This window comes from Python bivittatus, unplaced genomic scaffold (assembly GCF_059951505.1).
Source record: "Python bivittatus isolate LINGU-HERP-01145 unplaced genomic scaffold, Pbiv_v1 ctg000700_np1212, whole genome shotgun sequence".
In the NCBI taxonomy this organism is placed as follows: Eukaryota; Metazoa; Chordata; class Lepidosauria; order Squamata; family Pythonidae; genus Python; species Python bivittatus.
Genome location: NW_028277098.1, coordinates 38,027,077 through 38,040,474, shown reverse-complemented (window position 1 = coordinate 38,040,474; position 13,398 = coordinate 38,027,077). Strand labels below are relative to the sequence as shown.

General features: G+C 36.0%; 1 protein-coding gene across 1 annotated transcript in view; it reads left to right on the top strand.

Moving 5' to 3' along the window:
* The first annotated feature begins 971 nt into the window (after positions 1-971).
* Positions 972-13,398, top strand: part of LEPR (leptin receptor) — a 54,518-nt gene continuing 42,091 nt past the window's right edge. Inside the window, exons 1-4 of the mRNA XM_088153322.1 lie at positions 972-1,011; positions 2,305-2,583; positions 4,967-5,090; positions 13,159-13,364. Coding sequence (XP_088009448.1) covers positions 972-1,011; positions 2,305-2,583; positions 4,967-5,090; positions 13,159-13,364 — 649 coding nt within the window. The remainder of the gene's footprint in view (positions 1,012-2,304; positions 2,584-4,966; positions 5,091-13,158; positions 13,365-13,398) is intronic.

Below are 13,398 nucleotides of genomic sequence, written 5' to 3'. Positions count from 1 at the left end.
CAACCTCAGATATATACCTCAAATACAACAACACATGACATATTACACCATGTCATCATTTATTATGATAATGTATTATTATTATGTCCTGATATACGTAAAACCATAGAACTCAAAGGGGGTGTACTTTCTTTTTCACACAACTGTGGCAAAATGTGCCAGGCCCATAGGCACAGCCTGTCCTCCAGCCCACTCCTTCGGCCACCAAACCTAGCGTGGCCAGTACGTGGCAATGCTTCTGCAGCCTGCTCCTTCCTCTGTTATTACCTTCCTTATTAATCTTTAATAGCCACTGATTGTGCACATCTCTACGCTTTTTAAATTTCTTTTTAAAGTGGTGTAACAGAAGGGTTGTGAGTTTATATTTGAGCAGTAAATTCTATTAATTATGTGTTGTGTGGATAAGAACTTTTATCTTTTGAGAATTTACTATAAAACACATCCCTGGAATAGCTTGTTTAATTGGCTATTCAGCAGTCCAAAAGGAAAAAAATGATTCAGAGCATGTGTGGGCACTCCCATAGCATTTGTTGGCAACTTTTTAAAGAAACTGCATATTTCCATGCATTTGGTTTAAGATGGTGCCAACAGGTTATGCCCAGATCACTTTTTTCCTCTTCAAATCTGGATCACTGCACAGCTTTAGCTGTTGACATATATTTGGAATTTTAAATATGTTTTCCTTCAATCTATTTGGTATGTTACTACATAATACATCTCTGTCCTTTTATCATTATACTAAGTCTATCAAAATAGTAATTTTTTCAGAAATGCCCAGTCCATACAAATACAGTTATTTACCTCATTATTGCCCTTGTCTGATAAGAATCCCCCTCCCCCTGTCTGCAATTCTTTCGGAAAGTTGCATTTTTCTGTAAACAAAGAATTTATTTGTGAAACATCCTTAGGTTTCTATAAATGTCAATGATCTTTCCCCCTATTTTTCTTCAAGATCTGTTGTCCAGAACAAGATGAACTGGCGTAACATTTTGACTGGATTTCTACAGTTAAGTAAGTTGAAATTTCTTGTCTTTAGTTCTCATTTGTATGATGGATTTCTTTTTAAATTGCAGAATATGACCCTAATTTTTGATGCTAGAATCAGTGCAAATGTTAAAACTAGTGATTAAGTTCAAATACATTTTATGATCTTATAATTGCTTCACTAATTAAACAAATCAATCATACTGTTGCCACAGTACATATTCTTCTTCCACTGCACAAGCTGTGTCACCAGAAGATGTGATTGACACACCTATGGTGTATTTCTGGTGTATTGTACAGGATTTCTTTTATAGCTAATTTTCTGTATAAACTGTACACAATGGGTTAGATCCAGCTTCTTTTCTACCAACTTGAGCATTTCCTGAATGTAATATAATTCAAACAATAGCGAAGATATACTTTTGCTAATTTCTCCCTCCCCAAGTTCCTCAATTCTCCAGAACAGTTTTAAGAGTAGGAGAATCTTATACTGAGAGCCAGTTTGGTGTAGTAGTTAAGGCATCAGGCCAGAAACCGGGAGACTGTGAGTTCTAATTCTGCCTAAGGCACAAAGCCAGCTGGGTGATCTTGGACTAGTCACTCTCTCTTAGCTCTAGGAAGGAGGCAATAGCAAACCACTTCCAAAAAACCTTTCCAAGAGAACTTCAGGGACTAGTTCAGGTAGTCACCAGCAGTCAACAATGACTTGAAGGCAATAAACAAACAAACAAACTTACACTGAACCAGAAGCATTCCATAATAGAATAACCCCTTTTGTTTATAGCAGGCAGGATCTGCATCCTGTATGTTACTAAAAGAATGTTAGAATGATACATTAAGCCAGTATTTCTCAACCTTGGCCACTTGAAGATGAGCATGCTGGCTGGAGAATTCTGGGAGTTGAAGTCCACGCATCTTCAAGCTGCCAAGGTTGAGAAACACTGCATTAGGCCATTCTGAGTAGCTGTTAGGATTACACTGGTTCATGTAACTAAAAATGGTAACTTATAGATTTGGTCCACACATTTCAGTTTAGATAAGCCATCAAAGATAGTTTAAGAACTGCAACAGATAATCATGTATGCGACAGTGAATGTTATTGGGCCATTTATATATAATTTTATTTTTAAAATATTCTTGATATTAACAATTAAATTGTTGCAAGCAAATGTTTCTGATATTCTATAATATAATATATACCGTATATCAATTGAAGATATATAAGCCCATGAATATGTCTACGTTTTCACCTTACAATAGTGATTTAGCTCTTCCTTATTTAAAATATTCAAACTATTTTTTTTTTCCTCTTTATTTCAGATTTCTTTCAAGTAGTAATTTCTCGTTGCATGGTATATCAGATTCCTCCGCAGAGCTTTGAAATGCCATGTGTACCAGCTAGAATTGCAGAGGATGGTCCCACTTGGCATGATGTGCATGGTACAGTTGGAGCCAATGCCACTGTACTGGTGGCTGAAGATAATTTCTTATGTTGTCGTTGGAGTGATACATATATACATTGTTTTGCATACACTGCAGAGATGGAAGCCAAAGCATTTATTTCTTCAAAAATGGTTGATTCAACACTTCAGCAGATAGGTGTGTTTGGGAAATATGTTTTTATTATTACTGAGATTATTTTAAATTGTTATAGTGGCTGTACAATGAAAATATAAGCAAAGAATATAGATAAATCAAATTGTATGCAGTAAAATAGACAACAGTAGAACCGTGACCAAGCTAAAACAATTTATGTTGGCTTTTTAAAAAAAGTTCTTTTCAGCAACAGGATTTTGGCTTGCTACTGGAATGGATTTAAAGTCAGTGTCAGATGAGAAATTGGATAGCTCAGTCTTGCCTATAGGTATTACTGAAAGGATGAATTAGTATGCGTAATAGCAGTTGATCTCCAAGGGTGAGAACATGGGTGTCCATGAGGGTGGGAGAAGGGGGAAAAATGATAAAATATGTGCCATGACTTCATGACATAAACTCCGCTGCTAATTTATTTGCATTGGGATGTCACATATAAATATGTAAGGGGTGGAACTTGTGTTTTTGTTTTGTCTTTTTGATGGTTGTGGTGGATGCCCATAGATGGGAGCTACATGAAATAATACGAGCTTATGTAAAATCAAGATCATTTAATAGAAAGCCAAAGCAAATAAGTTTAAAATCTGACTCTTCTACAATACCCAAACATATAATCCATAGATGCTGATGAAAGCAAGACAGAATTGGGCTAAACCTTGGTTAGGGAGGTAGTATAAAATAGCCAGAGGTTCATATAGTAAAAACAAAGACACAAGCTGGAATTGTAGAAATATATAATAATTTGGAGAAAGTTATTGATCCAAAACCAGTCCATGGGAGAGTACAGAAAGGAATAACCCTTTAAATAGGCTTCTGTTATCAAGTAGGAAAAAACTGAAATCTGTAATACCCATCTACTACATGTACATATTTGGAGTTATAATTGGTATGAAGAGCTAATCAAAGTGGACAGAATTAATATGTGGCTTCACATGAATGCTTGCCATATATTTGAGCTGGCATACCTTTACTTCCTTCACAGCCATGATTTGCACAGTAGTGTGTTAGTTACCTTGGCAGCAACATGGGGGCTTTTTCCCATTGCCCTTTTAAGGGACAAAATTATATAGGAATAAAATTGGTTGCTTCCACTCCAGTCTTTGCCTGCCTCTATAGCCACTGTTCTGAATTGTTGCCAAATGCTAGGATCCTTATTTATCATGTGCAAGCCATGTTAAGGAAAGGAATTGGTAGGTTGCTCTGGCTTTGTTTCCCTCTGCTCCCGCCAGATATAAAATATTGGGGAAAATCATTCATCAGTCACTCTCTAATGCAGGATGAAGATGAGGTTTAGAAAATTGCCAATTTTTGATGAATAGCTAGATTGGGGCATTTAGCCATCTGTTAGTACTCACTTCTGGTTTTGTGTGTTTTGCACTGGTATGTTTAAAACAAGCACAGCTAACAGCTCACTTCTGGGATGGGGGTGCTATGAAGTGACTATCACTTCTGTGATAGTGACTATGAAGTAAAGAGGGACTTATGGTGGCTTTTAAAAAGCCAGCTCTCCTTCTTTATCTGTCACTTCACAGGCTGTACAGCTGATCCCTAAATTGGTAAACATGGTGGGTTAATGGAGAACTGGCTCTTTCAAAGCCATTAGGTCTCTGATCCAAGGGATCAGCTTACCCATGGGATTGGAGAACTGAATGCATACAAATCTGATTCTTGCATCCTGGAAATCAGCTGACTGGGCTGGTGAAGGAAAAGAGTCTGTTTAAAAGAGCCAGATTCCACACCATATCTGGAGGACAGTGCCCAGGGACTGGAGTGAAGATGCATGTGTCTTCCAACCTAAAGTGGCCAATAAGTGTTGGGCTGCCCCCTAGGGTCACCATCAAAATGGTAGAATCAAAGTGTTAGTAAAGAGTGTCAGATTGTAGCCACCTGAAAACTACTGTGGGTTGCTGGTGACTCAAGGGGGAAAACACTACATTAACACTGGAACAGCTAAGGATGATTTTAGGCTGTCACAGATGTAGGCTGAAGAAGAGATGAAAGCAACACTATGGGTACACAGCAAGAAAAAATTTGCTGGATATGTTTATTCCACAGTTAGATGAAAGTGGGAAACTGGAATGAAATTTAATTCTAGAATTGTATGGAAAGTCACCATTTTTATTTCAGCAAATTTTGGATTTAATACAATCAGGATATCAGTTTCAGGAAATGGACTATTTAAATTTCAACCTAGGAAAATGTAAGTGGGTGCTTGAATTTATTGATATTGGTGCCACTAAGAATATTAACATGAGCTATAACATAATAACACTTGATAATTAGTATTTATAAACTTTCTTTGAAATGTAGCCTCTTCACTGCATGATAAATTATTTTCAAGAGTTCAGGGTTACAAGGATTTTATTGTAATGCTTAACTTTCTATTTAGATTCAGTTTGGAATCTGCAGTTTTGGACTAATGAAACTACAGAAGAATTGTTTTGCATTGTGAAATTATCTACTAAGTCACCATATTTGAATGAAGACTTTACAGTTAATCTGTTGCATGCATTGTAAGTATAAACAAAATCAAAGTTAAAATTTGTGAGCTTTACAAAGTATAGGATCTTATCCCGTTCTAATATTTTGACTCTTGATAAGGATAGTTCCAGTTTTATAGTTTGGTTGTCTTTCTGCCAGATTTATTTCATATAAGGTGGGTAGGGGTGGGGGGAATATGTCTTCCTACAGCCAAGAGGAAATTGCAAGAGTGGGGAGAGAAATTTCCAAGTACCAAGTACAGTGGTACCTTGGTTCACGAACTTAATTCGTTCCACGACTCTGGTCGCGAACTGAATTGGTCATGAACCGAATCAAATTTTCCCATAAGGTTCAATGTAAATATGGTTAATCCGTTCTGACCCCTACGAATGTGGTCGCCAACCGATTTTGGTCGCCAACCGAATCAAATTTTCCCATAAGGTTCAATGTAAATACGGTTAATCCGTTCTGAACCATATGTATTTTTTTTTTAAACCACAAAAATATGAAACAAAGTACAGTACAGTACAGTATGAAGAGAGAGAACACTAACCTTGCTTGAGGCGACTTCTGGCATGGACGACAGGAAGGCGGTTGGGGAGGCGGTTATTGTTTGGAAGGAGAGTCGCCCTCCCTACAGGAAGCCACGACCACGTGTCACAGCAGGGAAAATGGCCACGGGTCATGTTCGTCACCCGATGCGGAGTTCGCGAACGGAAGCAAAATTTTGCGAACGGTGCTGTTTGTGAACCGAGGTATTACTGTACCAAACTGAAAGGGGAGAAGGGGCTGGCATGGAACAGAGCGTGCCAAAAGCAAATTACAGCCTTCCTATCTATGTTTTTTATTTTAAGAACAGTTTAAGAGAAGCTGATTTAAAGCAAGGAAACACTCTTATTTTTTTGGGGGGGGGATGAATGAGACTTCTTGTCTTCAAAATAAATTTGAAGATTTCAAGAATTATGCAAAAGTAAACAAGCCTATCCTCCCCATTAAAATACAGTTTTAAATGTTATTGCATTCTGGGAGTCTTTTTTTTTAAGATTGTTATCCCACCTTTTTTTCATGTACAACTCAAGCTGGCAAACATATCAATACTCCTTCCTCCTCCTATTTTTCTCACAACAACAATCCTGTGAGGTGAGTTGGGCTGAGAGTGACTGGCCCAAAGTCACCCAGCCAGTTTTTTATGCCTAAGTGGGACTAGAACTCACAATCTCCTGGATTCTAGGCCAGCACCTTAACCACTACACCAAACTGGCTCTCCTTTGCCAATGAAACAGTTTTACTTTAAAGAGTTGTAACATATTGTTCTTTTGTTTGATAGATTAAAATGTAATTATGAAAAGTTTATTGCCCAACCATAACTCCAATGAAATAATTCATTTTATTTGGAGGTGAGATATTACATAAATTCATTTTATTGTTTTACAAGTTCATAATATCATGACATTTAAGATCCCTGGAGTCAGACCCATACTCCAAACATAAAAAGTAAACTGTTAAAATGAGGCATTTTCCATCCTGTCTACTTTGCCTTTCGTAAAGTGGCAGGTTTAATTTTTGGCAGATGAAAGATATCTTTTGTCAATACACTTCTTGAGCAATACTTCTGTTTAGGCCTTAAAACAGAAATCAGGCTGCCTTATATTGTCGTCAGATACTTCAGTTAAGAATTGTAGTTGTATTTTCATGCAGCCCCTTTTGAAACATTTAAAAATGTTATTTTGTGTTCCACATAGTCTTCTCAATAGCAAAATATTTTGTTCACATAGAATGGAATACAGAAATACTTTTATTATGTGGTCTGGCCTGAATACTTAGGTTCCCTATTGGGAACATGTGTGTTTTCATTAAAAGTTCTACATCAGAAAGCCTTCTGCTTTAAAATCTCCAAGAAGAAAAAGCACTTACATGTACCATGAGTGCATTTTTACAGTGTTTATGTGTCACACTAAGCTATGATTTGTTTTAATCATGGCCAAGAGTCTACACCTGCTGAACTCAGAAGACTTATTCTGTAATGTAGAATTGGGCTGCTAAGATATCAAAAATGGAAAACTCACAGCATTGGAGAATGCAATATTTGTGTTATGATTAGCTGCCATGTTCCGAATGAGAGGAAAGTTCCCTCATTTAAATAGAATGAGGTTCTTTGTCTTGTGCTTCTTCAAGCAGACTCTCAAACCAAAGGAGACTAGGAAAACACGGTTCACTAGTTGATCCTAATTCACCTTGTGTGCCCTCTGCAAGATGAAGGAAGCAAACATAAATATTCAGGAACCAATTACAAGGATTCCCACAGTCATCAAAATATATTATCTTTTGAGGAACTGGACAGATTTGAGAATCCAAAATTCTTGCCATGAAGCCTAGTGAATGCTGATTCACTGAGAATTGATTCACTTTGAAAGTGATGAGAGTGTATGGGAGAAGTGACTGCTATTTTGGAGCTCCTATGGGCTTTCCTGTAGTAAAACTGATTACTCACCTTTTATAAGCAACCAATTCCTGTATTAAACTTTTCTTATATTTAAGAAAAGCATATTATATGAATGTACGGACCCTTACCCTGTTTTCTATTACACCAAAAACAATCAGTTGAAGTGGTTATAGTTAAAAATCTATCTATCTTTCTTTCTTTCTTTCTTTCTTTCTTTCTTTCTTTCTTTCTTTCTTTCTTTCTTTCTTTCTTTCTTTCTTTCTTTCTCTCTCTCTCTCTCTCTCTCTCTCTCTCTCTTCATTTTTTTCTCAGATTTTACAATCATTTTTATTTTTTTTCCTGAAATATTGCATTTCCCAGATTTCTAAAACAAATAATTGATCTTAATGCAATATGTTTAGTTAACATGTTTTTGTTTCAAATAAGACATTGAGTATCACATCTGGATTCTTTTAGGAATTTAGAAAAAATAGTAGCCAGTGGAACAATGAACTCTTTCCACTTGCAAGTAGTACAGCACAAACTTAAGCCAGAGTATTTTTTCCTACGCTTTGTTTATCAGAAGTGTGATCTAAAACATATGAATTTATAACTGTATTTTTTTAAGTCCCCAATATGAGCAACTACACTTTCTCCTTGCACTGTTATGACTTCTATTGTGATTTGGTTTTATGGTATGGGAATTATGAATATATTTGAAAAGACCAAATAAAATATCATTGTCATTGAGTAAACTTGTGTTCTATTTCTCCAGATTGTTTTTGGCTCCTTCACTATAGTACTTTTTATGCTGTAATGTATCTAGTGAATTATCTGAGGTATACTTGTAGTCCCTTTTTGGTTATGAATTGCCTCGATTGTCTAATTTTATCATAGTTACTGAAGGGTGGAAACAATAATTTGCAGCATTACAAACTTTTGTTCCAGTATAGTGCAAGCAAAAGTTCAGTTACCAATGTTAAATTAGTGGTGCTTCATACTGAGAATGTGGGACATGCACCAATCAGATTTGACAGTACGTATTAACTATAAGGCTGTACATCATACAGGCTGTAACTTAGTTTAGCTGTGAAGATGCTTGGAAGTCTGTTTCAAGTGTTGCATTGCAAACCAGAAAGAGAAGGCATGGGTATTGAGTCTCTTTCTGATTTATTCTTACTAGTTGTAATGCACTGAATAATGTTCCACTGAATGGGTCATTTCCCATTCATTGCTCAGAAGAAGAAATCACTGAATGAATTCATAGCTACACAGCTGTTGTGGCTATATCATGCAATAACATCTGCATTCTTATACTATTCTTATAAATTGTTACACATGCAATGTGTGGGACTGGCTTGCAGTAATCTGTAAGTAAATAATCTCAATATTGGTGAATATATTCTGGGACTAGGAATTAGGGGAATTGCCTATTTTATATTTGGTTAACTTCCACTTGAAGTAGTAGGTTTGCAGCTTATGGATCCATCACTGTCATTAAAGGTTTGAATTTCCTCTCAGGCTCAGAACAGCTATCATCAACTTAGCTGACAATGAATGTTCTTTTTCTTGAACAATGGCTTTTCTCCTTCCTAAATGGGGAGTTATGGATTATATTAAAAGGGGAGAAGTGTTCAAGCCTTTAGCTCACTTCATTGTTGAATGCCTTATGGTTCAGAGCTTTTCCCCATGTTATTTTAACATCTATATGAAACTTTTGTGGGAGGTTAGTTTGGGTTCAGATATTATCAATGTATGAAGGATACCCAATTATACATCTCCAGAATGTGCTAGGAGAAGATGCAATGCACATTCTGACTCAGTGTCTTGAGACTGTAGGGATCTTGACAGAACATAACAGGCTGTAATTGAATCAAAGCAAGACTAAGTTGCTCTTTGTCCAGAAGTCCTTAGGTTAGCTGGCAGCCTCTATGCTAGGTGGGATTCCATGTATTCATAGCTTCTGCTAGAACCACAGGTGGAATCTGTGGCCATAAGACCTTGACCTAGTTTCAACTTATGCACTAGCTGCAACCCTTCTTAGAGGTACTCACACCCTTAGTATTTTTAAATTAGATTACTGCAACACACACTGCACTTGGGACTGCCTCTGCAAACTCCAGCTGATGCAAAATGCAGGAGTTTGCATGCTGGCAAGATAATTGCTTCAACAGTTCTAGCATAGTAATTTGGGTGTTGACTTGCTACCAGCTAGTTTTGGGGTACTAGGAGCTGGTGACGACTTGTAAATCTACATAGGGGACCTTCTCCTGTGAACAGAATCTACCTGACATGTGGAATTAGGTCAGGTAGGGATGATCTGGGTTCTCAACCTTTGGAAAATTGAGGGTGGGAGGAGCAGAAACAGGCTTCCAGTGCCTCAGCCCTGTGGAATATGCTGTTCCAAAATCTATATGGCTTCCATGTTTCTATCTTTTTATGTAAGCAGGATAGAGTGTTGGAAACTGGGCAGAGTATACATTTAAATACATATATATGTACATATATACTAGAAAGCTACTTAGATTGGCCTGACTGAAGTAGCATAAAAGCATACCTGTAATATATAAATAGAATAATGCAAAGTCCTAAATAACTTGTTACCAGGCTATCTTATGAACAACTTCATTTGTTTTATTTGCTATAATATTCAATTAAAATTAGTGATTTTAGCTGTTTCGGGTATTTCTATTGAGGCTTGCCACTTTGTTGAGACATAGAAGAAATATTTACTTTATTTGGAATGTTAGATTGTAATACTGGTGTGCTTTAGATGTTTCTATGCAGTGTTTACATGCTGGCTCAGAATATTGGTACAGTAGAATGCAAGATGTAGACACAAGATATCAGCTGCAGAATTTATGAGCTTGGAAGGAAGTTTGGGGGGTGTTCATGGGAGGAAATTATGTGTTGTTCAAGCCCCATATCATTCAGATGCTTTTAACTTTAGGAAGAATATTCTGGATGATTTCTCTTACTCATCCTCCATGTTCCATAAACCTATATCATAACCATTACTATGAGAAATCTCTCCCATTTAGTATAGATTGCACTCCAGAGGTTTTTGTTTCTCAGCTGATCTTAATGTATTAAATACAGCTTGATGTGTTAAAAGTTTGGGCCTCAACACTTATTTCAGAAGTAGAGGAAGCTCTAAAATTTGCTGCCTCTTGTGATGGATGGCCACCTCCCTTCTTCAGAAAGGGAGAAAAAAAAAATTAAGATGAAAACAGGTGATTGTCATTATCTGCTCCATTTAAGGGAGCCCACATAAAAGTTGACTGTTCCTAGATTAAAGAGAATAGAACTGTTGCCTAAAAAACAAGAGAAGTTCGTAAACATAGAGATCATTCATGATAGCTGGCAATTCCCCCTCATAGTGTTTTTAAAAATTATTTACTGAGTTATTCATTATTGGTGGCAAGGAAACAGTCAGCTGCCCTCGTCTTGCCCTGTTGCTAAATTCACTCAGTGCTTAATTTATGTGCGTGCTTAGTTTATTACTTTGACAATCTGCCACAAGGGCTGAGGTGTTTTGTCAGCTACTGCTTCTGTTCACACTGACAGTATTGTTGCTAAAGGCTAATTTTGTCTTTTTACTACCCTTCATCTGATACTTTCCATTTTGGATGTCACAAGTTAATATATATTCAAAAAGATGTTTGCTTCATTTGAACAGCTTTCCAGTCTATGAAACAATGTGTAAAAACAAAATTATTTAGAGAGGTCAGCCAAAGAAGATATTTTGAACAGAATTTTGTAGAGGAATGAAAACAAAATAGTATACTTAAAAGGAAAACCCAGACTTTCCATAATCTAGTCCAAATAACAGACCCAGAGGAGTTTGAATTTAAATGAGATTTATTTTTTCCTCCATGGAAATAGAAGAGCAAATTATATAATAACCTAGCAAACTACAATGTTAGATTTAAAAGCATGAAGGTAACATAAGAATATTTGAGGGTTATTAATCTAGAAGTTTTTAATGATAATTGTATACTTCCATGAATATAATTTTGAAGAAACAGCTGAAAACAGATATAGCATTTTAAGAGCAACAAGTGCAATTTTATCTCTCTCTTTGAACAGTAGGTATGCCTTTTTTTCCCTGCCCTGCTGCATATTCTGTTGACATTAGTTCTGTTGGTATTATGAGTAATACAGACCAAACAAAGGAAAATGTAATTCTTAAAATCAAGAAAAATGATATACTTTTCCATTCTGAAAAAGCATCAATGGTATTCCAAGGTAAATGGATATAATATTACAGTTACAAAGGCAACTGTGAGTTCTTTCAGTTCCTTCCAACTATTTCTTCCATTCTTTACCCCCTTAGCAACTTATTTTCCAAACAGTATAAAAAAGTTTATTTATTAATAAGCTTTTCAACTTATTTACTTAAAAAAAAAAGACTTTTTTTTTTAACCTGCTCCAAAAGCATAGTCTTATAGTTTTAAAATGATCTTTTAAAAAACTGAGTTAAGGTTTTGTTTCCTGCAATTAAATGAACAATCATTTTAAAGCAGCAAACAGACACTATTTTCCAGAAAATAATTTCTCCATCCCTATAGAAATCTTTTTAACACTTTGTCAAATTTTCAAGCTTTGGCTACCTAGTGGGGAAAATCACCCAGAAAATTCAACCATATGAAATTGTCCTTCCACAAACACTAAATATTGCAGGGATTTTTGTTTGTTCGAATTTTGCCCAAATAAATGCCACACACTCAACAGAGATATTAATTCTAGGATTTTTTTGAGCCTTTCTGCACAAGTGGATTAGAGCAGCATTGGACTACTTCATAAATTCCACAACTACATTATTTCACCCTCAAGTCATGCCTGCTCTATGATTGAGCTCTCTCTGTCTTCTTACTTCCTGTCTTATGCTTATCCCTTGTAAAGCAATTCAACTTCTGGACATCCCCAAATTCTTTTCCCTTTCTTAAATGGGATTCATTTAAAATCAGCTGTAAAACATTGAAGCAGATTCTGAGTTATGCTGCTTCTTCCCTAGCCAAGTTCTTATGATTACAAAGGCCTTGTGTTGCCTTTAGATAGTTGGTGGGAGTTTTGGTGGGGAGAAGAAGCCACTAGATTTTGGTTTTTTTCCCCTGTGTAGTGGATTGTCTGGGCACCTCGCCTCTTTACTTGTTTCTTAAGCCTTTTCCAAAAGGACTTTCTTTGCAAATGAGTAGCTAGCATGTAAGCAAGCATACTGTATGTTATCATTTATAGGAGAAGACAGGGAGTTCCATGGATTGATCAGTTTTGGACCAGTTAAGCTTTCAAATTGTGGATATTTGTCCTCTAGTTTGGATATAACAGATAAAATGGATGAAAATGGGATGGTTGCACAGACAGATCATCCCTCAAACGTTTGCTTTTCCATCTGCTACAGAAATGGCTTGATAGTGTTTATAGAGATTGATGTAGAAATGTATTTTAATAATATGATTGGAATTGATTGTTAGAATTATACAAAATGATTAGAAATATTTTATCTTGCCTTTGCATAAGTAAAGTGTTGTGTTGCATTTTCAACAGAATTTTTTTTTCATTTCTTACATGCGTATCTAAACTAATGCAAGTAATTTATAGAATTTCTAATAAAGTCCTCTGCATGCTCTAGTAAAAAAAATACAACAAGAAAATGACTAGTTTTGTTTTCTCTTCAGAACAGATACGTCACTGGAAAGTGCTTCTACGAATTCACTAAAGGAAAATGCTACAGTCACTCACTGTAATACTCTAAAAGCCCCAAAATATGAATGTCAGATATCTTCAATAAAACTCAATCATATTTACATTATGTGGCTCAAGATCACTAATGGAAATGTATTATTGCAGTCACCGTTAATGTCAGTCAAGCCTATAGATATTGGTAAGTTTTGATTTATTAGCAAAAGCATAGAACC